At 45.8% G+C, this 25,855-nt stretch overlaps 4 protein-coding genes across 6 annotated transcripts; 1 reads left to right on the top strand and 3 right to left on the bottom strand.

Annotated features, from left to right (window-relative positions):
• Positions 1-700: 700 nt before the first annotated feature.
• On the bottom strand, positions 701-6,310 carry TAS1R3 (taste 1 receptor member 3; the record flags this gene model as incomplete). The annotated part of the gene is made up of 6 exons (XM_082493697.1): positions 701-1,626; positions 2,229-2,349; positions 2,655-2,858; positions 3,263-4,042; positions 4,758-5,058; positions 6,132-6,310. 6 exons carry the CDS (start codon positions 6,308-6,310, stop codon positions 701-703), a joined length of 2,511 nt encoding a protein of 836 aa, XP_082349823.1.
• A 2,011-nt stretch (positions 6,311-8,321) lies between these two features.
• Positions 8,322-10,319, bottom strand: CPTP (ceramide-1-phosphate transfer protein; the record flags this gene model as incomplete). The annotated part of the gene is made up of 2 exons (XM_082493520.1): positions 8,322-10,218; positions 10,313-10,319. 2 exons carry the CDS (start codon positions 10,317-10,319, stop codon positions 9,599-9,601), a joined length of 627 nt encoding a protein of 208 aa, XP_082349646.1. The 3' UTR covers positions 8,322-9,598.
• On the top strand, positions 10,017-22,426 carry INTS11 (integrator complex subunit 11). 3 transcript variants are annotated; one of them, XM_082493658.1, is made up of 18 exons: positions 10,017-10,129; positions 10,802-10,987; positions 11,915-12,012; positions 13,042-13,115; positions 13,335-13,563; positions 13,684-13,782; positions 13,886-13,920; positions 14,345-14,483; positions 15,176-15,240; positions 15,888-16,077; positions 16,778-16,861; positions 17,412-17,501; positions 18,188-18,350; positions 19,124-19,231; positions 19,850-19,911; positions 20,402-20,544; positions 21,265-21,394; positions 22,245-22,426. In XM_082493658.1, the coding sequence occupies exons 2-18, from the start codon at positions 10,960-10,962 to the stop codon at positions 22,308-22,310; spliced, it is 1,803 nt and encodes a 600-aa protein (XP_082349784.1). In that variant the 5' UTR covers positions 10,017-10,129; positions 10,802-10,959; the 3' UTR covers positions 22,311-22,426. The 3 variants fall into 3 exon arrangements, with proteins under 3 accessions (XP_082349784.1, XP_082349783.1, XP_082349785.1); XM_082493657.1 differs by lacking the exon at positions 10,017-10,129 and adding an exon at positions 10,409-10,433; XM_082493659.1 differs by lacking the exons at positions 10,017-10,129; positions 19,850-19,911; positions 22,245-22,426 and adding an exon at positions 10,409-10,433 and having other exon boundaries at positions 20,429-20,544; positions 21,265-21,392.
• Positions 22,427-24,771: 2,345 nt separating this feature from the next.
• LOC309680030 (lysophosphatidic acid receptor 6-like) lies at positions 24,772-25,855 on the bottom strand (the record flags this gene model as incomplete). The annotated part of the gene is made up of 1 exon (XM_082493519.1): positions 24,772-25,855. Exon 1 carries the CDS (start codon positions 25,828-25,830, stop codon positions 24,772-24,774), a length of 1,059 nt encoding a protein of 352 aa, XP_082349645.1. The 5' UTR covers positions 25,831-25,855.

Below are 25,855 nucleotides of genomic sequence, written 5' to 3'. Positions count from 1 at the left end.
CCCTCCTCAGCTCCTTCCTGCGTCTTAACAGGAGGAGACCTGCGCAGGAGCTGTGTTTTCTGCTGTCGCTCCGTAGGAGAAGGTCTTTTTAGAGGATCCTGTGTCGGTAGGTACTCGGTATCATTAGTTAATCACAAGGATTTCTCTTTGTGGTCTGTAATCTCACACCTTTTCAGATGATTCCCTTCTGTTTTTTCTAGTTATTATTTCTGTGCTGTTGAATATATTTGAAAGCTCTTATAAGGCCTGGGAAAGGATTCACGGATGTATCTCTGGAGCGGTTATCTAGTTAATAAGAAGTGGAAATTACCAGCAGGCTTTACAGGAAGGTGGTCCGGGTGAGGCTTCTAGCTCGGATTGCCAGACCTGAGATTGATGTAAAGTATTGGCACTGTAGGCTGTTTGCTTAACTGGACCTGCTTTTGGCTCCTTGTGGGTGATGAAACGGGCAGTTAGCTACAGAGGGGATGCGTGCTGCTGTGCTGGGGACATTTTGCTTTAGCTCATTGAGTAGAGCCCTGTGCTTTTGCAGCTTAAAAATTCTGGTCCTGGTGTCCAGCCTACCGGATAAGGCTGTATTTTATATCATGGTTGTATCTGGGACCATAGCTTATAGAGTCATCATAAACAGAATGATCTCATTAAAATAGAACCAGCTTCTGTTGAGAGGCAGGTGGGATGGATCTGGTTTGTTGCCTGTTTATTGAGAGTCCTCCTCTGGCTCCTCCTGGATGGAATTGTGGAAATAATCCACCGTGTTCAGATCAGGCCTAAGCAAGATGATGTAGCATTTAGGGACATAGTAGGTCCCCAGGATACCCAGACTGGTTGCCAGAATGGTAGCAATCTGAGCAACAGACCTCAGGACTGTCTTCAGCGTGGCAAAAATAGCAATGAAGAAGATCCAGATGATGAAATAGATTAGGATGGCAAATGTGATCCCCCTGGCAATATTGTACTTCTTCCCAGAAGTGCGTACCATGAACGTGCACAGGAAGCAGACGCAGGCTAAGCAGCCGTTGCAGCCGTGCATCAGCGCAAAGGCCAGCCAGGACTTGGTGTCGCACACGAGCAGAACTTCAGTGGGCAGTGACTTGTAATCAGCCACCAGGTAGTCAGGGCCCAGGTGAAGATAGCAGAGACAGAGCAAACACTCGGTGAGGAGGCAGAAGGCAACGAGGAGCCAGGCCCTCCTCTGCGTCACCCAGTGCAAGAAGGTGGGGGCACAGCGAGGGAACTCTGTCACAAGGGTGACCTCGAGGGACTTGATGAAGAACGTAGAGAAACAGCCATTGAGGCACAGGGCGTAGACTATCTGCTGGATCATACAAAGGTTGTTACTGGGCTTGCCTATGTAGAGGCAGCAGCTGAGACACAGCAGCGTGAGCGTGAACAGGGCAAAGAGGTTCAGTTTGCCCCCAGAAGCCTGCACAAGGGGAGTCTCGAGGTTCCTTACAAAGAGCACTGCTGTCAAACAAGTCAAGGATATGGTGATGGACATCAACATTAGCAAGGCAATGGTGAGCGGCTCGTTCCAAAAGAGGTATCTCTCGCTGCGGTCATAACATTGGGTGCTTTGGACAGGGGACCACTGATGCTCCAGACAGGGCGTGCAGGTGGAGCTGTCTGCAAAGTAGCAGTGAGAAGTTGATGCCCACCTTGCAGCGGACGGCTGCTCCCCTGCTGCAGGCAGTCCTTGAGGAAGCATCGCAGCCGTGAATTAGGCAGCTGGTTTGGGTGCTGCCTTGCCTGCTTCCCTCCCTTCTTAAGCGTATTGGATTTCCAAAGCCTTGGGATACTTTAATCTGTTTTTTTTTCCCTCCACATGTCCACCCTCCCCCCAAAAGGATCCACATATTTCTTGGCTCTGTTTCCCTTCCCCAGGAAGGATCACCAGCTTCCAGAAGATCCCAGAATTTCATCATATGCCTCTCTTCTACCTACAACCCCAGAATTTCATCGTACCCCTCTCTCCTATCTCTTGGGAAAAAACATACGCGTTGTCCTTACACATTCTCTTTGGGATCGACAGAGGAGGGTCCCCCACTGAAGATCTGTGGAGGAAGACTGAGCAATGCACAGCAGAACAAGAGGGATGTTCTGCCCTGGCAGTGCTGCATGGAGGAAGAGATCACAACTCTTCTGAGGTTGTTGTGAGCCTGTGTGACCTCAGCTAGTAGATAGACATAATAGAGACAGTTAAAGCCATTGCATTTCTCAGACCTCACCTTTAGTGCTCCAGAAGGTGTTTTCTGGACAATCTGTACAGTCATAGCAGCAAAGGTTGAATCCTTTTATTTGCTTGAATTGTCCTGGTTTACAGTGTCTGAAGCACGCTGACGTAGGCTCCTAGGCAAAAGGAAGAAGGAATGTCAGCCAGACCCTTTCAGGAGAAGCACCGTGTCGCCAAAGAAATTAGAAGAGATTGGTAGTGCTGGGATCCAACCTGTGCCTGAGTCTTAAACAGTGCTGGGAATGCCTTTTTGTACAAATGGACATGGGTTACATGTTGGCAGAGGAGCAAGAACTGGGTCCCACGCAGATCTTGTAGGAGGAGCATGCAGACCAACAGCTCCTTGTGAACAGTCCTGATGAAGCAGCGAAAGAGTTTACTTCATTTTGTGATTGTTTATGCTTTTGCTCACTGTCTTTACCTTTTGATCTGCAGTGTGAAACTGAATCTGGGACTTATTGATGTGCAAGGACTCTTCGTAGTCGCCAACAGGCAGATAAGTAAGGGTGCTGTTTTTCCAGGACCAGAATACGAGCTTGTAGCCACTGTTTGTGCCATGGGATTGATCAAATCTGAAACTTTGGCCGTTCACCTTGAACGGGAAGGTATTCATGAAGTGCAGCAGCTGAGGAGAAAAATGGGAATCGACAGTAAGTGTTGGTACAGTTGATGTTCTTGCTTGGAGGATGATAATGCAGGAAGCTAATTTCTGGCTGAAATCGGCTGCCCCTTATGTAGGCTGATTGCAGCTATCGGCCTTCTGGCTGTGTTATCAACTGCTCTGTTGTGCCAAGCCCAATTAGTGGGAACCAGAATGTAGCCCTGGGGAGGAGAACGCAGCCCTAGCCGGCAGCAGAGACGGTGCAGTGCGCTGGCGTAGGGGTTGACCGGCTGAGGCAATTGCCAAGGCTGAATGAGAGCCAGGGCAGGGGCACAGTGCAGTGTTACCCCCTCCCTGCCGGGCTGTGTGCAGCTCTGATGTGTAGATTGGCTAAAAAATTGCTCTTTGTCCCCCTGACCGTTACTCACCTGCCAAGATCTGACGGATGCTTTGGGACACGCTTGGTGGGTGCACCCCAGCGCTCTGTGCAGTGCATAAGCCACGCTGTAGACTGCGACGTACACAGGTTGTATTTGTGAGCGGCTTAGTGTGGACGAGACGTCATGCAGCGAGATGTGGTCACACTCTTTGCAATGTGCGTCCAGCACGTCAGAGTTCATGTGGTGGTTGAATTCTCTAGACTCCTGGCAAAATTGATCCTGCTGAACAGAGGTAAAGAGGTCAGCAACATATTCCTGGAAGCCAGGGACTGTGCCTGCGTTCATAATAAAGCCTAAGACTGTCCCAATGCTCTGAATATTTGGGATGGAGGCAGTGATGTCAGACAAAATCCAGGCTTCAGTGCCGATCCAGACTTTCTCACTCAGTCCCATCCTGATGCTGTGTTCCAGCAGGGCCTGGGCTGGCTGACTAAAGGCAAAAAGGACAATGATGTTGACTTTGGTATTGTTAATTAACTTAATGGTATCTTCCAGTTGGTTTTGGGCTTTGGGGTCTGCAAGGTCTGTAGGGATTAGCCCCTCAAATGCAATGCAGATACTGTGATTTCCAGCTGTGCTCAAGAAGAGCCCCTGCGCTCCTCGGCCGTATTCATCATCGCTTCCAATGGTGGCAATCCAGTTCCATCCAAACGTGTTCAGTAGCAGGACCACAGCTTCCACCAAGTTCTTATCACTGGGGACAGTACGGTAGAAGGATGGGTACAGCTCCGTGTTGCTGAGCTTCTCACTGCTGGCTCCATAGCTGACCTGGAAATGAGAAGATAAGAGAGAAGGCGAGGCAGAGAGTAAAGTTGAGGGAAGCGTTCACAGTCCAGATCACTCTCCACTTTCTTTGCTTCGTCTCGGGGCACTAGGCTTTCAAAACTGCTGGGTCAGGATACTGGGAAGGAAGAACTCTAAAGGAACAGATCCATCATGGCTGCATTTACCCAGAGAACCATAAACTGGTCCCTGTCACTTGCCTCCTGTCCCACATGGCTATCCCCTTCCATTTGTGTCCATCATCACAGCACCAGCCCTTATCATTAGTGACAGTGATAATTAGCTACTTTCTACAAAGGGTGACACACCCAAGATTCAGTAATATCTTAGCTCAGGGCTAAATTTCCCTGACCGCTACAGCTCGCTCTGTTGTGGCAACTGAGTACTTCCAGTCACAGATGTATTTTCATGGGATCCTCTCGCTTTACGCTGGGAGCTCTGTAACTCCCATTTTACCTGGATCACAGAGCGGCCTGAGTTATCCCTCTTTTCTCTCTGGGTAATAAACAATGGAGTGTGTTCCAGGAGGGAAGTTTCATGACCTACCCAAGATCACGTAGGAAATCTGTGGCAGAGGAAAGACCAGAATCTCCGCTTTAGCGGTCCTGGTTCAAAGACCTAGAGCATAGCCAGCGTCGTTGATCCAAACCCTTCCCGCACCAAAAAGGAGAATTCTTGCTTCTCCAGAGAGTTTCTTTACCTGCGGGATCAAGAAGAAGCTGAACAGCTTGGCTGTTACCAGGCAGAGATCTGACTGATGCGGTCCAATCACCGCAGTCACACGAGGCTGGTAGTGGGTGTAGTTGCACAGAACCCCGATGCCCGTTGTGCCGTTTCGGGTCAGGAATAGCAAGCTGGGCTGTAAGGCCACCGCTGGCTCAAAGCAGGTGTCGTACATGTCGTAGCCCAGCTTTACTCCCGGCAGAAGCGAAGTGGAATTGTTGATCTGATCGATAGCAAACTTCATCCCAAGAGCCCATATTAGCCCGTCTGCAAATAACCTGCAGTAAGAGGAGAGAGGGAATCGTGTGGTCTATCAGTGCTGTTACAGTGGTGATCCGCTTATTCCACATCCTTGGACATCTCGGCATCCCATCTGTCACAGCACTGCCACCTGAGCATCCCTGGACCCACAGCCTTTGTAGATCTTGTACTGTGAGTCAAGAGGCTCTGAGCACCTTTCAAATCTAATTAATCTTGTCTGTCAGCAAATACAGCCTCTGTGCTTCACAGGAGGAGAAACAGAGGTCTAGAGAGACCAGGATGTTTAGCTGTCGGGGTCAAGACTCAGACCACCTCCTGCTCTTGGCTTTGTGTATTTCAGCCATGAAGCCCAGGGTTCCCAAAGTGCTCATTCAGGAGAGATGTCCTTCTTCTTGGGAATTTCCTCTGCTGTACAGCTCGGAGCACTGGGCATATTCCCTGCCTTGTGGCCTGCGACCATGGAAAGATTTTGGACCGTGCTTTCCTGTGCCAAAGCAGCAGGTAGGACACTCGTGTGTCTTTTCATTGTCCTCACAAAGAGCTGTCAAGAGCTCGTAACGTGGTGGCGTGAGCCACCGTGGTGTAACTGAGTAGGAAATACTGCTGACACGCTGGCAAGCCTGCAGGCCAGGCGATCTCGTGTCCTGCTGTGCCTTGTGCACAGCACTGAGAGCCCCATCACCTCAGAAGAGGCAATAGCAGCATCACGTGTGTCACCTGCCAGCGGAGCGCAGCGCGTGCTTCCCGTTCTATCTGGAAGCAAAAGCAACATTGACACCTTTGGGTGAGTGTTGGATTCAAAATGCTAAGGAAGCCGGTGCCGCTGAAAGCTTTCATCGAGGTGGGGTTGGTCGCATCTGGAGTTTGACTGCAGAATAGCATCGAGAAAACGCAAAAACGTTTTCCGTTTCAGGATCAGAAAGTGACCGCGCAGTACACCGGCGCTCAGAGCTGAGCTTTGTCTCCATCTCCCCTCTAACATTCGCCTGTGAGACCACCAGTTGCTATCAGCATTTCTTTCTTTTCCTTTCTCTTCCCAGCCCGAGTGACCCAACTTAACGTGTACTAATGAAGCTAACGTTCCTCTTACCTTTCACACACCACTAACGTGGGCTCGGATCGTGCCGTCAGGTTTACAGTGTCCATTCCAAAAGGGAACAAGCCTCCTATGATATAGTCACCGGGCCGGCTGAACTGAGCCGATAGGCACGTAGGTTTGAGGGCTGCTGCATAACCAAAGGTCAAGCACAGCAGCAGGTCAGGGACCATTATTTGTCTGTTTTGGGGAAAAGGTTTCGAAGAAATCTCCAAGTGAATGTGGGAGAGGGAACAGGGGGCAGGGGATCCAGTCTCATCAGTTCCCGGGAAGTCTCTTTAAGTAGAACTCGGAGAAATGAAAATAATGGGGAATAATTTGCTTAGCAAAATGCATTAAATGTGTAACTCTGTGCTTCATGGGCAATAGTCAAATATGCAGCAATACCCTGTGAGCGTGCTTGGGTGCAGACCGCCGGCCTAATCCTGCTCTCCTGTGCTCGAGCAGAGCGACTTACCGAATTCATTGTCACAGCTCTGGAAATTGGGCTTCCTGCAGGAGAGGTGGCAAACGGGGGTGACCCACCCCAATTTGTACACACGTCCTTTGCGGTAACCCCAACCAAACAAGAAACAACTTCTTTAATGGAATGTGCTTTCGAAACAGTCCCTGTTTACAGTTTTCAGAAACAAGTGGACTTGCGAGCTCGAGCTGGGAGCAGACGGTAACCGGTGCGGGTTGTTCATCCAGAGCACCACCAAAGGGAGCGTGCTTTGATGGGCGCGGGATCCCACAAGCTGAGGTGTGCCTGGTGGAGAACGCTGCCCGATACCATCATACAACCGTTCCCCATACGGAGGATGAGGAGGAAAAAATTCACTCGCTTCCTGCCGTTATCCGAGCTTCTCCCTGGCTGTCTCTGATCCGAGCGCTCACTTGTATGCTCCCTGCTTAGAAGCAGCCCGCACTGAAAGAATGTCGCATGGTTTATTTTTAAATGAACTTCAGAATAATATGTTGAGTTGCCTGAACTAAAGGGTAGTGGTAAAAGGCTTACACAGCAGTGATTTTTATTTTTTTTTTTTTTAAATTCAAGGTCACCTCGTCCTGGAGATAACCAAATCTTCCTCAGTGCACGGCAAGAAGGTGTGTGGAGCAGACCGTTCCTAGAGGGCAATGTTGGTGAGCCAATACTCAGCTATGCTGCTGTTTTTAGGAAGTTGTTGGCTGATGTAAATCTTTCTCACACTGGGCTGGGATGTTATCTTCAGTTGCAAACCTTTGGTTGAGGTACAACTTCCACAGGGTGGTAATTTAGGTTGCATCATGGTTTGCGATTTTGTTTTTGTCAAGTTTGAAATTTAGAAAACAGGATAGCTCTGAATTGGAAAGTTCAATTTACTGCATTTTATTGGCTTATTATATATTTATACTGTATCATTGTCCTGGTTTGAGGACTGCTTATACTGCCAAAGTGATATACCACTTTCACTACAAGGGTAGAATATTTTCCCACGTACGAAGAGAAGCAAGTGCGCTGTAGGACATGAAGTGTTGAGTACTTCAGGCAAGCAACAGATGTAGATCTAGAGCTATGTTATAGAGGTATGTTTATACCGACATCCTTTTAAGGATGCCTTCCCCTTAATGCAATATTGAAGTGTTAGCTTTAACTATGTAACTTCTTAAAAGTTCTAGATACAAATTTAACTGCATGGTGGGGGCAGGGGGCGAAGCTGTATGAATGGTGCAGAAGTCACACGTAGGCAATTACTTACTCCATCCACACTTTCACATGAATCAAGTACGCTTACTGTGGCTTAGGGGATAGTTTAGGTGGTGGACCTCTGTGCAAAATATTCAAACTCCCTCTAGCGAAACTGTATGTTGCTGCAGCTTTCCAGTACACCAGTCGCTACAGGTGAAGGTTTTACTCTTCTGAGTGTTTGTGTTTTCACAGCGTAGCAACTAAACCTCCATTTAGGTTGTTGGACATTAACATTTCCTGTCTTTAGGCAAAAGTTACTGCTGACAGATGTGACTAATCAGAATAGGAGCTCAGTAAACAGCTGGTTAACTTCATCTGAGTTACTCGTGACAGCTGGTTGTACATCTGATCACTGGGTAAATGAAACACTCTGCTGGTGAGGGGTAAGATAGATACTAATAGGTACCACTGTAAGTCACGTTCCTTCCAACACCACAAAACAAGCAAGCATTCCTATAAAGGATACTCTTCAGAAGCATGTTACTCACATCATTTAATGTCCAGTTTGTTTAATCTCCATGAGGTAACAGTGATTTCCTGAACCATTCAGTGTTACATTAGACCAAAGTGCCTTCTACCTGAGATACAATCACGATGTGTTACAGCCTGGGGGATTCTCCCTCTTCCCCCAAATATTCATGTCATCCTGAACAATGTAGTGCTTTTTCAGCTTTCAAGAAGCTAAGTAAACTCCATTTTACATACTTTGGGGTGTGTATGTATATAATACATGCACAGACCAGCTAGTCTATACAGTGATTTGCAACAGAAGCCATACACCTTCACAAAGTAGTGACTTACAGTACAAGTTCAGATTTCTCCCCAGACAAAGAAGTCATTTTTGCAGGCATCTGACACATTCATTAAAAAAAAATAATTGTGAGAACACAATTTTAGAAGCATGGTTGGAAAACATATAAGGTACAGTCTCCAGCTGATACCTAGCATTGTGCAGTACGTACTGAAATCTCTTCCACATCCCCAGATGCACGAAGCAGAGATTAATGGGCAGCAGAAGCTACTCAGAAGGAAGGTCCTGCTTAATGGATTCATGCACAAAGTACTTTCTTGTATAGTAATGACATACAGCACCATTTCCTTCTTTAATTCTCGGGGACACAGTTAGCAGCAGTAATCTAATGAGTCTGTGAGCACAAGGAACAAAGCTTGCTTTCAGAGACACATTACTCATGATTTTATTTTCAAGGTTAAACCATAAACCCCTCCCCAGATCTATTTGAGGAAACAGCTTGTAAACTGAAGAGCAAAGTGAGCTCACATGTAGTGTTGATGTGCTCAGATACCACATCTGTAAATTGTGCTGTCACACAAGGTCCTCACTATTGGCATAAACACACAGAAGCTGACGTTGCAGAGTTTGGCTTAAAAAAGAAAACACCCCCAGTCCCAGTCTGGCTGGAGAGTTGAAGGTGATTCCAGGAAAGGAAATCCCTTAAGCACACTAATAGTGTTGGGTTTTTTTTTTTTCTTACTGTAAAGCTGAGTCTCTACATGCCCAGATAAATATATATACCTATAAAAAAAAAAAAACCAAAACAAAACTGGTGCATTTTTTCTCTTATAAAGTAAGGCATCCTGAATAGCTTTGCAACTTGTCAGCTGCGTACTAGAAAAGGAGACAGAGTGACCACGGACAGAGAACCAGACCCCTGTGTGTCTGTGAAAACACAGTTTTCACCTAGTTCACCCGACTTCTTTCAGAATGTGGTGTGGCTTTTTAACATCCTTCCCGTCAAGGAAGGTCAAGCAGCTTATGCTGGGCAAAAAGCTCCTGGGTGATGCTGTAGACATCAGAGATATAGGGTAAGGCCTCACCCAGCATTGCCACAGCCTCCTCGGGCGTGCCCACGTTCATGATTTCGAGAAAGGTGTTCCGGGATGGCAGCGCGCAGAAGGCCACCGTGGCGGCCTTGCGAACCACCCAGGGGTGGTAGGTAGCCAGGGAAGCATTGTAGGAGTCCGTGCAGATGACGGAGGTGCTGGAGTCCTCCCGGCCGGTCCTCAGCCCCTCCAGGAAGAGCTGCAGCCAGCGCAGGGCCCTGTGCAGGCGCAGGACGGTGCGGCAGCCGGAGTCGGGGCGCCCCGATCGCTTCTGGACATCCACCACCCCGCTGGCCAGCTCGTACTGCACCATGGACTGCAGCGACACGTACTTCTCCCGCTGCTGCCCGCGGCAGTAGTTCTCCATGATCTGTACCTTGGCCACCGCGTCCTTGGAGATGAACGAGAAGATGGCGCCCAGGCTGTGAAGGAACCTGAGGGGGTAAGACAGGCTGGCGTTAGCGGGCGGGCGCGGGCCGCGGGGAGGGGGCGGCCGCCGCGGGCACTCACCGGATGAGCCCCCGCCAGCCGCTGAGGTAGGGGCCCAGCAGCACCTCCCGCTGCTCGGTCACGCACGCCTGGAAGGCGGCGAGAACCTCCCGCAGGCTGAAGGCGGCTGCCTGGCCCGCCATGGCCCCGCTTGCGGCGTCGCCGGCGCGTGACGTCATTACGCAGCCCCAGCAGTCCCTGCGCGGCGGGGCGGCCGCGCCTGCGCAGTGGCGGACGGGAGCGGGCCCGGCGCGGCGGTGAGGGCGGTGGGGCCCGTGGGGCCGCGGTGAGGCGGGGGCGCCGCCCCGGGAGTGTGTGTGGGGTGCGCTCCGCTGCGGGGGCCCTGCGCGTCGGGAGCGTCGGGGCCGCCCCCCCCCTGTGCCTCAGGCAGGTTTTACCTCAGGAGGGCGGTGGGCCTGGGGCCGACGAGGTGGTGCTGGGAGAGCTGTAGGTGGTGCCAATAAATAGCACGGAGCGGGAGCCCGCTGCTCTCCCTGCCTCTTCCCGTCACGGCGGCAGAGCCGTCCGTGTTTGCTGGTTCGTGGTGGTGATTATCAAAGCCTGAAGTTCCAGTTGTTGATTGTCCGCATGTTGATCTGACTTATGTTTTCTGTATTCCCTCTAGGAAGAAGTTGGGCTTCTGCTTAAGTCTTCTGCCCGACACTGAAAAATAATTGAAATGGCAGCTGTAAAACCAGCTAAATCGTCTCTTCTTTTTGAGGCCTCCAGTAGACTGTTTCTGAAATAATTTGCTGTGCAGTTTGAGATTTAGAATTTGTTAAAATGCCCGAAATAAAAGTCACTCCCCTGGGTAAGTCTAATCTAAAATGATCCTGAAATAGAAACACTGAAAAACTGTGAATTCAGAATTCAAAGTGATGTGTGTTACACTGTTGGAGACATATGTGCCTTTCCATGCTGCAAAACCCACTCATGGCAGTATAGTGCAATACGTGTTACAGCTGAGCAGCATCATAACCTGGCTCTTGTCAGTGTGTTATTGTCCTCCGTCTGTCTTTAAAGCAAGTAGGACTTGAACAGTCTGACAACTCTATTTAGATTACAGGACTATACTGGTAAAAGTTTTGCAGTATTGGACAGTATAGGTAGAGTATTAGTTCACTTAACAATGCTAAAGATCCAGAAGTAGTAGATTTTTCTTTTTTTTTTTTTTTTTAATGGGTCATACAGAAACTGTTGAGACACGTTTATGTACAGAGAGAGTAGAGGATGTGCGAAGCAGGGGAACTGCTTTATCCTGAGAGATAGTTTTCTGGCTCGAAATGCACTTAACTAGAGTTTAATGGAGGTCTGTGCTTTCACTGAGAGGCAGAGTGCTTGGGTGGGTGCAGAGCCCTGCAAACTTTTGAGTTCCATGGTAATTCTTTTCCAGATAAGAGATTATTTTGCTCTTATTTGAAACTGTGTAGCTGCGATTGCACAGCAGTGGGCAGAGAACAAACGTGCCTTGAACCTCTTAAGGGTTTGGACAGTGCTGTATTTACTGCAGTTTTGCAGCTACAGCTGGAAGGCCTTCTCATAAGCTCAGGGAATGCAGTCAGTCAGTTCACATTTGCTTACCCTTCAACAGATCTGCTTGCTTGGAAGAAAGGATGCAGTCTTTTCCTGCATTAGAAAAGAGCTAGGAAGTTTGTACAGACCTTTAAATGCTTGTCTTTGGAAGTGAATGTAAATATTCCCAGAGATGTCTTACTTGTCTGTCTTTGCTTGGGTCCAGGAGCTGGCCAGGATGTGGGGCGCAGCTGTATCCTCGTGTCTATTGCTGGGAAAAACGTAATGCTTGACTGTGGGATGCACATGGGCTACAATGATGACGTGAGTATGGTGGAGAAGCCTGAATGCTGTGTAGAGGTGCCTGCCCTTTCCCAGCGGACCTCCTGGTTCATTGATCTGCTCTGTTCCCTTTTATTTGAACGTTGCCTGGCTCATCTTACATGACATAGGAATAATATTAGTTAGGTGTGCGTTATTGGGCATGCATATCAGCTGCTGCTGGAGCTGGATTATGGCAGAGAATTAATTGGTATTCCCCCTTCAAAATCTTGCCTTCCTGTGCAAGAGATATGTCCCCTCAAGTATTCCTGCTCTACAAACTGCTACCATCCAGTAGTCCTTTCCTGGGGCTGGGGACTCCAAAAAAAAAAAAAAAAAAAAAGAAAAAAAAAAAAAGAAAAGCAAGCTGTGAATGCTTCATTCCAGGTGGTTTTGGTCTTTCTGGTTTCACATGGGCAGGTATCTTCTGTGCTTTAAAGTATTAATCCCATCCTTAGCTACACTGCTGTTGACACGATGCTTGGTTTGGGGCAGTTAATTGCTTGTGGGATCTGCACCATGCATCTCTGATGCTTTGGAGGGAGAGCTAGGAAATACTCCTGATGTTTGGTCACCTGATGCTAGTAGGAAAGGAATAATGGCAAAAATGTTCTGAACGATAGAAAGAGTTAAAGAGCGACACAGAGCAAATATGCCATTACAGAAAAGGTTTTGAGGCTTTCTGCCTTAATGCCTGTGGGTAAGCTGAAATGCATTGGTCACCTGTTTTACTGGGAAGATAAACTTGGCTGTAATGTGTTTATTTGCAAGGTCAGTTTCCCTGTCTGTCCTCTGGCAGTCCTCCCGTCCTTTTTGACTCTTCCTGCACATAAACGCTGATGGCGTTGCCTGCAGCTCTTAGGTATGGCTGGCACTAGTGCTGTCTGTGCCTTACTGTAGTTGTGCTTCAGTGTTGATTACAGCATGTTTGCAGTGTTTCAGGTCATTCACACCATTGTTTTGTTGGGTAGTAATGTAGTATTAACTGGCTTTGTTTCATAATGGATAGCCTGTTTTTTCATGTCTTCACAGAGACGCTTTCCTGACTTTTCTTACATCACTCAGAATGGAAGGCTGACTGACTTTCTGGACTGCGTGATCATCAGGTGAGGAAGCTTCCTGACTTGTCAGAGCTCAAATGTGAAACGGGAAAGCTTTGTGTACTCTCCCTAGCAGCCCAAATGTGTTGTAAGTCAGTCCATCATTCACATTTTGGCTAGTTCCTCTATGTCATGCAGTGCTTTAAAAATCCAAAGCAAGATCTGAGAACCAGGCAAGCTAAATTCCTGTGTAGCATCTCCTTTAGCCTTTGTGTCTTTTTGCAGCCATTTCCATTTGGACCATTGTGGAGCTTTACCGTATTTCAGTGAAATGGTCGGTTATGATGGACCCATTTACATGACACATCCTACCAAGGCCATCTGTCCCATTCTCCTGGAGGACTATAGGAAAATAACTGTAGATAAGAAAGGGGAAACTAACTTCTTCACTTCCCAAATGATTAAAGACTGTATGAAAAAAGTGGTTGCTGTGCATCTTCACCAGACAGTTCAGGTAAGTGATGATTTCTGCATACTCTACTCTTGGATCAGACCAACTGCGTTGATGTAGAAGACAGAGGATTTTACTTGTTTAAAATGTGTGCGCTACTGCAGCATTTGCCTGTTCGTGCAGGTAGATGAGGAGCTGGAGATCAAGGCGTACTATGCAGGCCATGTGCTAGGAGCAGCCATGTTCCAGATTAAGGTTGGATGCGAGTCCGTTGTGTACACTGTGAGTACACACATCAATATTTATAGACACCTACCCTACATCTCCTGTTAGTGGTCTGTCCTGTTACCTTGAGAATATTAATGGATTTCTCTTCTTCCATTAGGGTGATTATAACATGACACCAGACAGACATTTAGGGTAAGTAGGAAGATGAGTCTCTATGAATTGTATATGTTTCTGACAGGAAGATTTTAGCACAGCTTCTGTTAATACTAGAGGTTTATCAGAATCAATTCTGTGTTAGGAGACTGGAAAGTTTAACAATGTCTTTGCTGGAAAGACAAATGCATTTTGAATTATGAGAATGAACAGATTTACATTGATTATTCCAGATAGACCTTAATGTAATCTTCTTCTGTATGGTCGTATTAATCTATTTTTAAGGCTACTTAATAATAGGACTTAGATATTTGAAATCTTTTATTGTCATGGTATCTTCTATAAATGCATTTACTTACTAAGAGAGTGCCAATTCTCCACCCATCTTCAAGACCCACAGAGCAGATATGCCAGATACCGTCTCTTAATTTGATTGGGTATTTTTAAATTCCTTTTGGTTTAGTGCTGCCTGGATTGATAAGTGTCGCCCAGATTTATTAATAAGTGAATCCACCTATGCCACAACTATCAGAGATTCCAAACGCTGCAGAGAAAGAGACTTCTTGAAGAAAGTTCATGAGACTGTAGAAAGAGGAGGGAAGGTACGGCATTTTGGTAACCTAAGTGATGCGGTTTTTCCTCTGTGAAGCTCTTGTTGGCTCTGAGACAGACTGACTGGCTTGCTGACGGAAAAGAGAGTGAGTCTCTTGGTAATGGATGTGGTTTGCTAATCGGTTCCGTTAAGAAGTAGATGATAGCTTTCCCACTGGATCCGGAAAACAAATGAGTGGTGGTAAAGTCTTTGCTGCCAAATGACAGCACCTAACTGAAGAAAACATTGGAAATCAAAAGCTATGTGTTCTTTTCTTCAGTGTTGCCTTACTTTGGGAGGGGAGGAAGGTTATAATTACCCTAGCACAGACAAAGCAATCAAGGACAGAAGCACTCATCTTAATGTACGTTTCCATAAATAATGCCAGAATTGCTGCTCCCAACAACTTGTTATCATATTATCCAGGAGGGAACAGAACTGTATATATTCACAGGCACTGTATCCTGCCGGAGACATTCCTTAGAATGTACAAACTGAAGTCGTAGCCAGGTGGCTAGGTGCTTGTCAAATATCAGTGCTGTTCCTTCCAAAACTGCAGAAGAAGTTGTTCCTGTGGAAAGCAAGCTCAGCAAAAAGAATGTCAGAAAGTGAGAGGGAAGTGAAGGACTAGTTCAGAAACTATAATGCTGCAGGACCATTTACATGCTGTTTCACAGACTATAAATCATACCTTAATTGCAGGTTCTTATCCCAGTTTTTGCCCTTGGACGTGCCCAGGAACTTTGCATTTTATTGGAAACTTTCTGGTGAGTGCAGTCTCCTCTGTGCTTGTACCACCTCCCTTCGGTCCTCCTTGCGTTGTGGTCCTGGCGAGTTTCTAGGGTTCGTTCATGGCTGTTTGTTTAGTAGAGTGTTTCCATTAGTATTCTTCTGCATGTCAGCCCATGTTGGCAGTTGCGAAACTACTTCTTTCTGTGTATTTCCCGGTGTTCCTGACTCTAAGCAGTAAACTAACCATTTTCTTATCCAGAGTCATTTTCTACTCAGGATCAACTGTCCTTTAAAAAAATTGATTGCATCTTTGCCAAACTGTTTTCATGGCAGGGGGAGGAGGGAAGAACAAGTATTAAATTTACAAATAAGCCTTGTGTGGAAATGGTTTTGATACTACCAAGTGATACTGCTTTTAATTGTTTCCCGTAGCAGAATGATTAATATTTGTAATTGAAGGAAGTTGTCTGTAGTGGGCAAGAATGAGAATTGGACTAAAGCCTACTTTGTAGTAAGTTAATGCATAGTGATGTAGCATTGCCATAATACTGATTTACAGCTCATTGAGAGTAGGTATGCACAAAAAAGTCTTTGGCGACTACAAAGGTTAATAGAGTTTAAGCATGGATACTCAGGATCCTAATTTTGCCTTCAGAGGTCTCTGGAACGCTTCTTTCTACAGGGAAAGAATGAACTTGAAGGCTCCAATTTATTTTTCCACTGGACTGACAGAGAAGGCCAATCATTATTACAAGCTCTTCATCACCTGGACTAATCAGAAGATTCGGAAAACATTTGTGCAGAGGAACATGTTTGAATTCAAACACATTAAAGCATTTGATCGGGCCTTTGCAGACAATCCGGGGCCTATGGTAGGTGGGCGTTTACCAGGTAATAGAGCGGATGTGTAGTGACAGGGAGCTATTTTTGTACCACTGAGTTCCTGGCTAAGGCAGACAGACAGCCCGCAAAAACTAAGTGACCTCTACTCCATTAATATCAGCATCCCATCTAAAACCCTTTTGTGGTCAGGCCATCTGAGTGCTTTTGTCTGTATAACTATTAAAGATCTTTCTATCTTTACTTCAGTAAAGGTAAAATGCGCAGAGGAAATAAAAAAGCCCAAGTGCATGTTTATATAAGCTATACCTCTGGACTTGATTCAAACCATAATTTTTACAGTATATTCTTTTGAGTTAAGTCAGGAGATAGATCCTTTAAGACACAATCTCTTATTGCTGGTTTTATTTCTCACTGGTTTATTAGGCAGTAGCTGAAAGAGAAATCTGTTGAGCATGATAAATAGCATTATAAAACCATTCACAGTCTTTATCAGACATTATGGATGCTCACAAGAATTTCCTAAAACAGTAGTTCAGTTTACTTGAAAATTAGACAAGGTGGGAAAAATAAAATAGCAAAAATCCCCATGATGCAGTAAGTGTGCTGTGATGTGTGTTTGCTGATACTCTCCATAGTTTTAGGATATTTACATATTATAAGTTGTCATGGTTTGAGAAATGGAAAAAAACTGTTTTCTGTGGTGATTCTTGGTACGTGATTTAATTCTAGGTTGTGTTTGCAACCCCTGGTATGCTTCACGCAGGACAGTCCCTTCAGATCTTCAGGAAATGGGCAGGGAATGAAAAGAATATGGTAAGAAATCTTGTTTCCTCGAATGCTGTTTTGTGTTAATGCAACAGTGGTACTGATATGGTCGTAAGAACAAAGGCTGCAGGAAAGCTTTTCCTGAGCATCTGGGGTTAAATGACACGAGTCCTCTTGTGAAGCAACCCAGGGCAGAGCTCTGTCAAGCTCTGAATTTTCTTTGCTATGTGTGACAGGGCAAGGGGAGGAGATACGTGTCTTAGACAGGAGGTTGTGGGAGATTTTATTTTCGAAATTGCTTTTATTAATTTTAAGATGCTTCAAAGACATTTGTAACTAGGACTAATTCTTATTTAGTGGTGTGTACGTTTCAGCAATTTGCTTTCTAATTTCATTTTCATGTGTGTTCTGGAGATGGGTGTTTACAAGCTGCAGAACAAAGCAAGCAGCTTTCCAGTGAAGGATGGTAGTATGTAAGACAGGAAGAACACAAATTTCTATCAGCATTACCCATTTGTGGCTCTTTTTATGTTAATAACCGCTATGCTACGCACAGTCCATGTGCAGAGTTCATAGATGTTTCTGGTTTCCTTCTCAGGTCATCATGCCAGGCTACTGCGTGCAGGGAACTGTGGGCCATAAGATTCTGAGTGGACAGCGCAAGCTGGAAATGGAAGGAAGACAAATAGTAAGTGTTATTTTCAAGAGGGAGGATCATCTGGGGGAAGCTCTTTGGAGCTTCAGGTGGTAGTTCCAGACCAGGTACCTGTAATGGGAATATGCTGTGTACAGCAGTGGCAGTACCCAAATAACATTTTCTTTGGGGTTGGACTAGGGCTTTTCTCCCTTTGCATTGGCAACAGTGTGTCTTTTTCTGCCACAAGACTTTGTCAGAGGCATATTTATAATGTTTAATAACTAGTCACCATTAGTCAGGTAGGTAAAAATGATACATTTTTAGGCAGATGGGGATGTTACAAAATTGATACCAACTGTCCTTGAGTATTGATTTGTTTTGGCAAATGTGCAACAAGTATTGTGCTCTGAAATTGGTCAATCAATTGAAATTGATCCCATAAGTTACTGAAAGCTGCTCTGTACATGCCGTTAATTTCAGAGAGTTCAGTTGATAAGAAGAGGCTTAGCTGAAAAGTAAAATTACTGAAAATTGGCTGTTTTACCTCAAACCAGGACGTTCATATTCAGTCTCTGCTGGTAAGCAGCTCTCTCTCCAACCTCATTTTCCACTTCAGGTCTTCTGCTTCCTCCTTTAAACTAAACACAGAGGAGTCTGGGTCTGTTTGTGTGTAGTACAGCTGTAGTGAGCCAAAGAGTTCCCGATTAACAAAGCCTGTGCTTTTTGCTCGCCCACAGTTGGAAGTAAAGATGCAGGTGGAGTACATGTCCTTCAGTGCCCACGCGGATGCCAAGGGAATAATGCAGCTGATTCGCCAGGCTGAGCCACGAAATGTTCTCCTGGTCCACGGTGAAGCAAAGAAAATGGAGTTTCTGAAGCAGAAAATAGAACAGGAATTTCGTACGTACAGTGTTGATATTGAAGAGGGAATGGTGGTAGAAGAAAGGCATCAACATTCACATACTTAATCCACTGGACCTCAGCATGCAATTGGGCATACTGTAATTTACAGGACCAGTCACCCTCAAGAATCCAATATCTGTAACATTCTTACTTAACATGTTAAGCCCATTTAATTTTAATGCCCATTTGGACTTGAAGTAAAAGTTGTTTTGTTATGTTTGCATTGTTATAGTTCAGCACTTACTGAATTTATATCTCCTTAGACTCCTAAAAGAAGCTGAGGCAGGCAGGGTACACCTGAAATTGTAAATTAGCAACTTCAGTTGCTAGCAAGGAATGAGCTCCAGGAAAAAATTAACTAATTCCTTGGAGAAAGCATAGAATTCATATTGGCTGGTTACTTACTGTCTGCAGATTTCTTTGCTGTAGTTTGTTGTTGACATCAGAGTGCAGGCAGTTTTCTTGCGGTCTGTTTTCTTGTGATCCCCCAGAAGGAGTTAGGGATAGCTGGGCTAGCAGGTATCGCCCCGTTGGGATTGATGGTTTGGATAAGTTTGTTAGCCTCATGTCTGAGCAGCAGTTCTGCTTTTCAGCCTCTTCCAAATCCCTGGTATTAAGTTTCAGCAGATTGCTCTTAAACTTTGGCTTCTGCGAAAATCACAGCACCACCTACTCTAGGGCTGCTCGCACACTGCCTGGGGGGGATTGGCAGTGCGGGACTAGAAGTGCTGCTCCAGCAATCCTCCTGACCGCAGCCGTTTTCATTGCAGATGTCAACTGTTACATGCCTGCAAACGGAGAGACCACGACAATATTCACCAACCCCAGCATTCCAGTGGACATATCCCTGGGACTCCTGAAGAGAGAAACAGCAATAGGTGACACGTTTTCAACCAAGAATTTAATCTTTTGGGCCCTGCCACTGTGCTGCACAGGACTTGTTGTGGGTGGAAACAGTGGTGCAGGGCCACTTGTAGCGATGGTGACTTACAGTAGTGCTTCCTGTAACAGTACAGGTTTTATGCACGTTTTGTGGTTGAGAGGGCTTCCTGTGAAATGAAGTGGCTACTGTGCTGTGAATATATTCAATAACGTTTAAAAACAAACACACACACACTCTACCTTTTTTGTTAGCCCATTCACCATGAACACAAAGTCCAGGTGTGGTTTTACTAGCTATGGCTATGAAAACTGGAATTACTTTTATAAACTCAATCTAAGAAAAATCTAAAACCTCTCAAATCAGGAAGTGATGTGGGAAGAGAGGCAGTTGGTCTGCATTGCTAAGCGTGCTTTTTCTCCTGTCTAGAACACTGAGAATGGTTTGAGCACCATGCACGTCAACAGACAGAACAAAGGCGTAAAATCTTAGTCTCTGAACCTCAGCAGGGACTCAGAAAGGCAATCTGTTAAGCCCTATAGCAGTCATCTTGTGTGAAATGTAAGCGCATCATCGTTAACCATGCCATATTTCTCTTCCATTGCCCTTGGTTTAGGTCTCTTACCAGATGTCAAGAAGCCAAAGCTAATGCATGGCACATTAATTATGAAGGATAACGTAAGTGGAAAAGTTCTTAACGTTTGTCCTGTGTCTTCTGAGTGAGTGTGTTGTTATAATCCGTAAGTGAGGGCTGGGCAAACAAGGAACTAAAGTACCAGTAAGCAGTCCTAGTTTCTTGGAAAGAGTCCAAGATAATAAGTCCAAGAGTCCAAGTCCATTCCCCAAGATAAAGAGGTTAAACCAACTTCCATTCAGAGAGCAACTTTAATTTGGGGAAATAAAGAATTGCTATGATTATTTAGGTGGACATTTTGCCACTGTCTTACCTCTGCCTTTGCGGTCCATCATACGCTCGTGCCTTACTGTTACTGCTTGCAGTAGTAACTGAAATGTGCTGAGACATTTTGGATTGAAAAGGAATGATCTTACCTGCTCGAGTTCTGTGGTGATGGACACATACCTGTGTGCAGCTGACCACAGAGGAGGAATAAAGCTTCAGAAAGCACAAAGAAATAGCTTATAATGGATTTGTACCTTTCCTCTGCAGAGCTTCCGTCTGGTTTCTCCTGAGCAGGCTTTGAAGGAGCTGGGCCTTGCAGAGCATCAGTTGCGTTTCACCTGCCGTGTTCACATTCAGGATCCGCGGAAAGAACACGAGACAGTGCTTCGTGTATATAACCATCTCAAAGGGTGAGTGTTTGTGGTTTTTTCCCCTACCCAGAGATGGACTTGAGCTTATCATTCTTAATATAGGTAGTACAAGTGCCCCCTCCTTTCCTACCCTTCCTGCCCAGCCCCAGAGTTATTACAAGACAATTCTCTGCGGCCCAGAAGACACAACCACTCCAGATCTCAGCCTCTGTAGCTGACAGAACCAGAGCAGTGTTACGCTGCGGTAGCAGAGGCTGGTAATCAGCCTGTGAGCTCACGTCTTTGCCAAGCTAGAGCAGTCCACCCAAAATCTTTGTTCCTGTTGGTTTGCTGGTGTCACTACCACTTCTAGCTGAAGTTGGTACAATTGTTTGGAGCAAGACCATCAAGCATAGGGTCAAGACACCTCTTAAAGCTAAAAAGCTAGCAGCAGATGGGCCTTAAAAGCTGCTTTTTTCCTACAGGCAGCTGGTTGATGCTGTTAGTAGCCAATACTCAGTAGTGAATAGGGTTCCGACTGGAGCTATCGCTATCACGAACACCAGAAGTAAATTCTGTACGAAATCCTACACAATTAATATAAGCACCAAAATAAGCAAACTATAAATCAGCCCCATTCCCCCTTCCCTGGGCAGTGGGCACACAGCTGAAAGGAGTAACACCCGCTGGTGTTGGGGATTCGAAGATGGAGGGGTGACCCACCTGTCAGCTTGTATCCAAGTCCCATCCAAAATAAATCATTATCTTCTCTCTCACCAGAGTCCTCAAAGATTATTCAGTGCAGCATCTCCCCGATGGTTCTATCACAGTAGAGTCCATTCTTATCCAAGCCACAGCACACTCGGAGGATCAAGGAACCAAAGTCCTGCTCGTATCCTGGACTTACCAGGTAGGAATACTTGAAGATAAACCTTTGAAGCGACTTCTTACCTCCCTACAGTCTGAAACTGCCGTACAAGGCGGGTTGCCATTGTAAGGGCGAGGCTTCACCACTCTCTTTTTGAAGTAGTTTGACTGGAAGAAGGGAGTCACTGCCATCTTCTTAACCATTTTAGGTTTAGTACAAATCATTTTACAGGAGCTCTACTGAGTCAGTTTTCTCTGGGACCACTGAACTCAAGGCAACTGATCTGGAGTATTTACACTTAATACAATTACGGTTAATTACAATTATGTCTGTGTTTTGAGGACAGACACACTGTAGTGTCCAGCTTCTAAACTCTCAGCTGTATCACTACTGCCATACAGCATGTAGAGGTATCTCATATTCTATTTCTCAGGTGCAAAACTTTAAACAATGAGCAGAACACTAGCGAACAAAATCATGGTAAGATTAGACAGAAGTCATTATGTTTTCTTCCTCCCAGAATTATAGTTTCTATGGCTGTATTTTCACATGCTTTCTTTACAGCAACAAAATGTCTCCTTGAGGGCAAAGCAAAGATGTCAATGGTTCTTAATTCTTTGCTTTCAAGGAAAATGGTCATTTTCCTCAAAAGAGAGACCTCGGGTCCAGACACCTGCTTTGACAAATGGGAGTTTTACACTGATATTTTGAAAGAGCGCCCAGAAATGCATTTGCGCGAACTGGATTGGTTTCCATTTTTGAACACAGCTAACATTAGATTTTGATGGGCCCCAAAATTATTTCAGTCTATTTCTAGGTCGAATTTATTGCCCCAGACTGGGAAAGTCAAGTAGAAGATTACTTTCATCCTGTTTGCCTTCATTCTCTCTAGGATGAAGAACTGGGCAGCTATCTCACAGCCCTTCTGAAAAAAGGACTGCCCCCAAGTACATCATGAGCAACACAGCAGGCGGCACAGTGGCATTTCAGAGAGATGTAGATTTTATTTTGTTTACATTGTCAGTGTCTTTTTCTGGTTTTGTTTTAATAAAGGAATTACAGTGTTTTTGGCCAGTTACTGCAGTGACAGCGTACACTGTTCAGCAGTACTGTGATCCTCCCCCACTGGATGCCTGTGTGGGTATCGCTGCAGCCTGTTTTTTAAAGAGCTTTGAGTCGCTTACACAAGAAGGTAAAAGGTATTCAGCATTATTCCCCTCCCACGGCTCATTTCCTTTAAACCCTCAGCAGCGCTGAGTGAAACAAAGAGCTTTTAAAGCTTCACAATTAAAATGCAAAGTAGAAGTATAATGAGGGCAAGAGCATAAAGCCCTGAACTGCTGTTTACCCCGCACCGTAACTGGTTTTACTGTCCATACTTCCCTCAATGACGGCTGACAGGCCTGCAAGAAACCTGCACTCCTGGATGGAGGCTCTAACAAAATTTCCTTCCTCTGTCCAGAACGTAAAAATTGTGCTTAGTTGAAAAGAACAGTCCCTCCAGTGCTGGGAAGTTTTTCCATAGCCTATAAATGGGACAAAAATAGCAGTATCTCATGGAAGGTAAAAGATTAATTTATCCGAATGCTCCCTTAGAGGCTCTCATCATCTCCATTTTACATGCGCAAGGACTTGCACTTTTCTTACCAAGCCCAGTCAAGCAGAGCAACAACGGAATCATTATTTTCAATATTTTAGAATAGTTTGAGCAGGTTTTCTGACCAATTAACAAGTCCTCCAAGCCAAGAGCAAAATACAAATCTAATACTGCACCCACAAAAGCCGCCTGTTACAGAGCTTTAGCTCTATTATAATAATTTCAGATCTGCTCTTGGTTTGCGTGCTGCGTACAGCGCAGATTGCTAAAGTGGTTTATTGATTGGCTTTAACTGATCAATGCAGCCTCCCAAATTCCAGACCCTTGCTTACCATCATAATACATATTTTTTTTCCCCAGCATACCCCTACTCTCCCACCTCTTATTTTCCAAACCTCTTACCTCCTGTCCTTAACCAGAGAGTAGACGACGACATCGGCTGCCATCAGAAAATGGGCTGAATATGAGAAGAAGCTGCAATGTCCATTGTTGTGCGAAGAGAAGTTACACGCCACACGGAGCCACAGCATCATTTATCTCCCCACAATAATCCCCCTCCCTCCCGCCTTTAAGGTCTGTGGCAGTTCTTGTTCCAGGTCCAGTAGCGCAGCATAACCCGGGCACCCCAGCCCTCCGCTGCAGCATGCCAGGTCAAACCGTGACTCTTTGTAGATTTGGAATGGAAATACGGATCTAGTGCATTGCCACGGTTCGGCGTACCTTGGTCCCTGTTAAAGAAGCCCATGACAATTTCCCTTCCGTTCTCATCTGCTCAGCAGTCTCGCGTGCCCACAGGCCAACAGTGTGCGTGCACTTTGTAAAGTCTGGGGTGGTGTGGGAAGGAACAGAACAGTGAGTCTGCATATCTGTTACCAAAATCACATCCTCTTAGTCAACCCTTGGCTTTTAAGCAGGTTTGTCAGCCAGGCCAGTGGTTTTCTGGTGACTCTGATAACCCACAAATGATAAATTCCCTCCAAAGTCTCATGTCTCACAGGGTGGAAAACAGCAGTTCTCAGAAGCTGTGTGGTTCTGTTAATACAAGAGAAGGGGTAAAACAGGTCAGGTACGTTTTGTGACATAAACACAGCGACTGAAGAGAGCACGTTGACATTTGAACAGGACTGCACCCTGTAAGGAGTCGTGCAGCTCCTACCATGTGGCGAGAGGATGTTGTTTACCTACTGGTCCTGCACAGGGTTAACCGACTGATAAATACTTGAATCCATTATCTTCTAGAATCGCATTAAGAGATGTCCAGCTTGAATCCGTAGGCAGGCGATGCTCGAAACCCTGTACTGAAATACTCCTCAGGACGCCAATCAATTGATGCGCATGAAGGGATGAGAAGTCCGTATTTGGCTGTGGAATGTAGGCAGAGAGCAGTCTGTGAACCCAGCTGGTTATGGTGCGCCCCCAGGGAGAAAACACGGGATCCCTCCAAAATAGGGCAAAGCCAAGCAGGACTGCCCAGATCCACTCCAGCCAGTGTCAAGGGGGAGGCGGGTTTCTTTCACATAACCCTTTCCTGGGCTGTACCGCTTTCCAGAAAAGAACCCGGTGTTCTACCGACCCCAAAGTTAAACAAAAGGAGAACAAAACATTGATGCACATGGATGCAGCATGTTTCACCACACCCTGTCTAGGACTTTCAAAGAATACAGCCCCCCAAGTACTGTCCTCGGTGGTGAATAAAAATATACAGCCGTCAGATGCTCCTCCAGTGGTGCTTTGATGCAAGAGCCGCTGTATGAAAGAATGGTAGGCTTCACACCTTTGTTTTCAAAGAAACAGTTGGAAAGAGGAATTACTTTTAAGTAGATCAGTTGATCCCATCTCTGTGTTTACTTCCATGTCTCTCTTGTGCTTTATAAACATAGGAGGACTGCCCAAATTTCTGGTCACAGATTGTGTACACTATTTTAGATCTGAATCTGAGCTTGCAGTTGCAGCGCCATCGCTTGCTGGAAGAGGTGAAGTAGTACAACAGTGGGTTAAGGCAACTGTTGAAGCTCACAAGGGCTAAGGTGACCCTTCGCATTTTGTAGATCAAGTTGGTAAATGACTTATTCTGGATGACCTGGATTCTCATTAAAAAGTGGAGCAAGTGGGTGAGATGATAGGGGAGAAAGCACAAAGTACAAATGAGCAAGATGATGTAGATGGTGCTCAGGGCCTTCCTCTTGCGAACGCTGTGCTTGATCTGAGAGACCCTCTTCGCAATGAGAGGATAGCTGATCAGAATGATAGAAAATGGGATCACAAACCCAAAAACTAAGGCAATGATGTTGTAAGGTGCCATGCGGTAAGTCCAGCTACTTGTAGCAAAGTTCTCAAAACACGCTGTCGCATTCTTCGCACCACTGTTGTGGAGGGGACCTCCGAGGATAAGTGGAACTGTGACGCTTAGAGCCACCACCCAAAGGACTGCAACCACCATCATGTAATGGATGACTTTGATCTGGATGTACGTGAAGGGGTGCAACACTGCGATGTAGCGATCAACACAAATGCAGGTGAAAAAGGCAATGCTGAGATAGATGTTGATATAGTACAAAGTCCCAGTTATCCTACAAGCTATGTCACCAAAGATCCAATTGTTCCGATTCAGGTGGTAATGAATTTTAAAAGGCAACACACAAACAAACAAGGTGTCTACCAGCGCTAGATTAATCATGTACACGTAGGATTGAGACATGTGCTTTGCTTTGCAGGACAGGAGGTACAGAGCTAAGACATTTTCTATCAGTCCCAGCACAAAGACAATGCTGTAGATGACAGTAAACAAGGGATACTGGAAGTCTGCTTCCACGCTGAATTCTGAGCTGGCATTGGCAACTGTCTCATTGGAGACTCCTTCAGTCCGAGAAATATCTGCCATGATTTCTGCTGGAGCGTACAAAAGT

Source organism: Vanellus vanellus (genome assembly GCF_965231255.1).
Source record: "Vanellus vanellus genome assembly, chromosome: 20".
Lineage (NCBI taxonomy): Eukaryota > Metazoa > Chordata > Aves > Charadriiformes > Charadriidae > Vanellus > Vanellus vanellus.
This window is presented reverse-complemented; position numbering and strand designations above follow the sequence as displayed.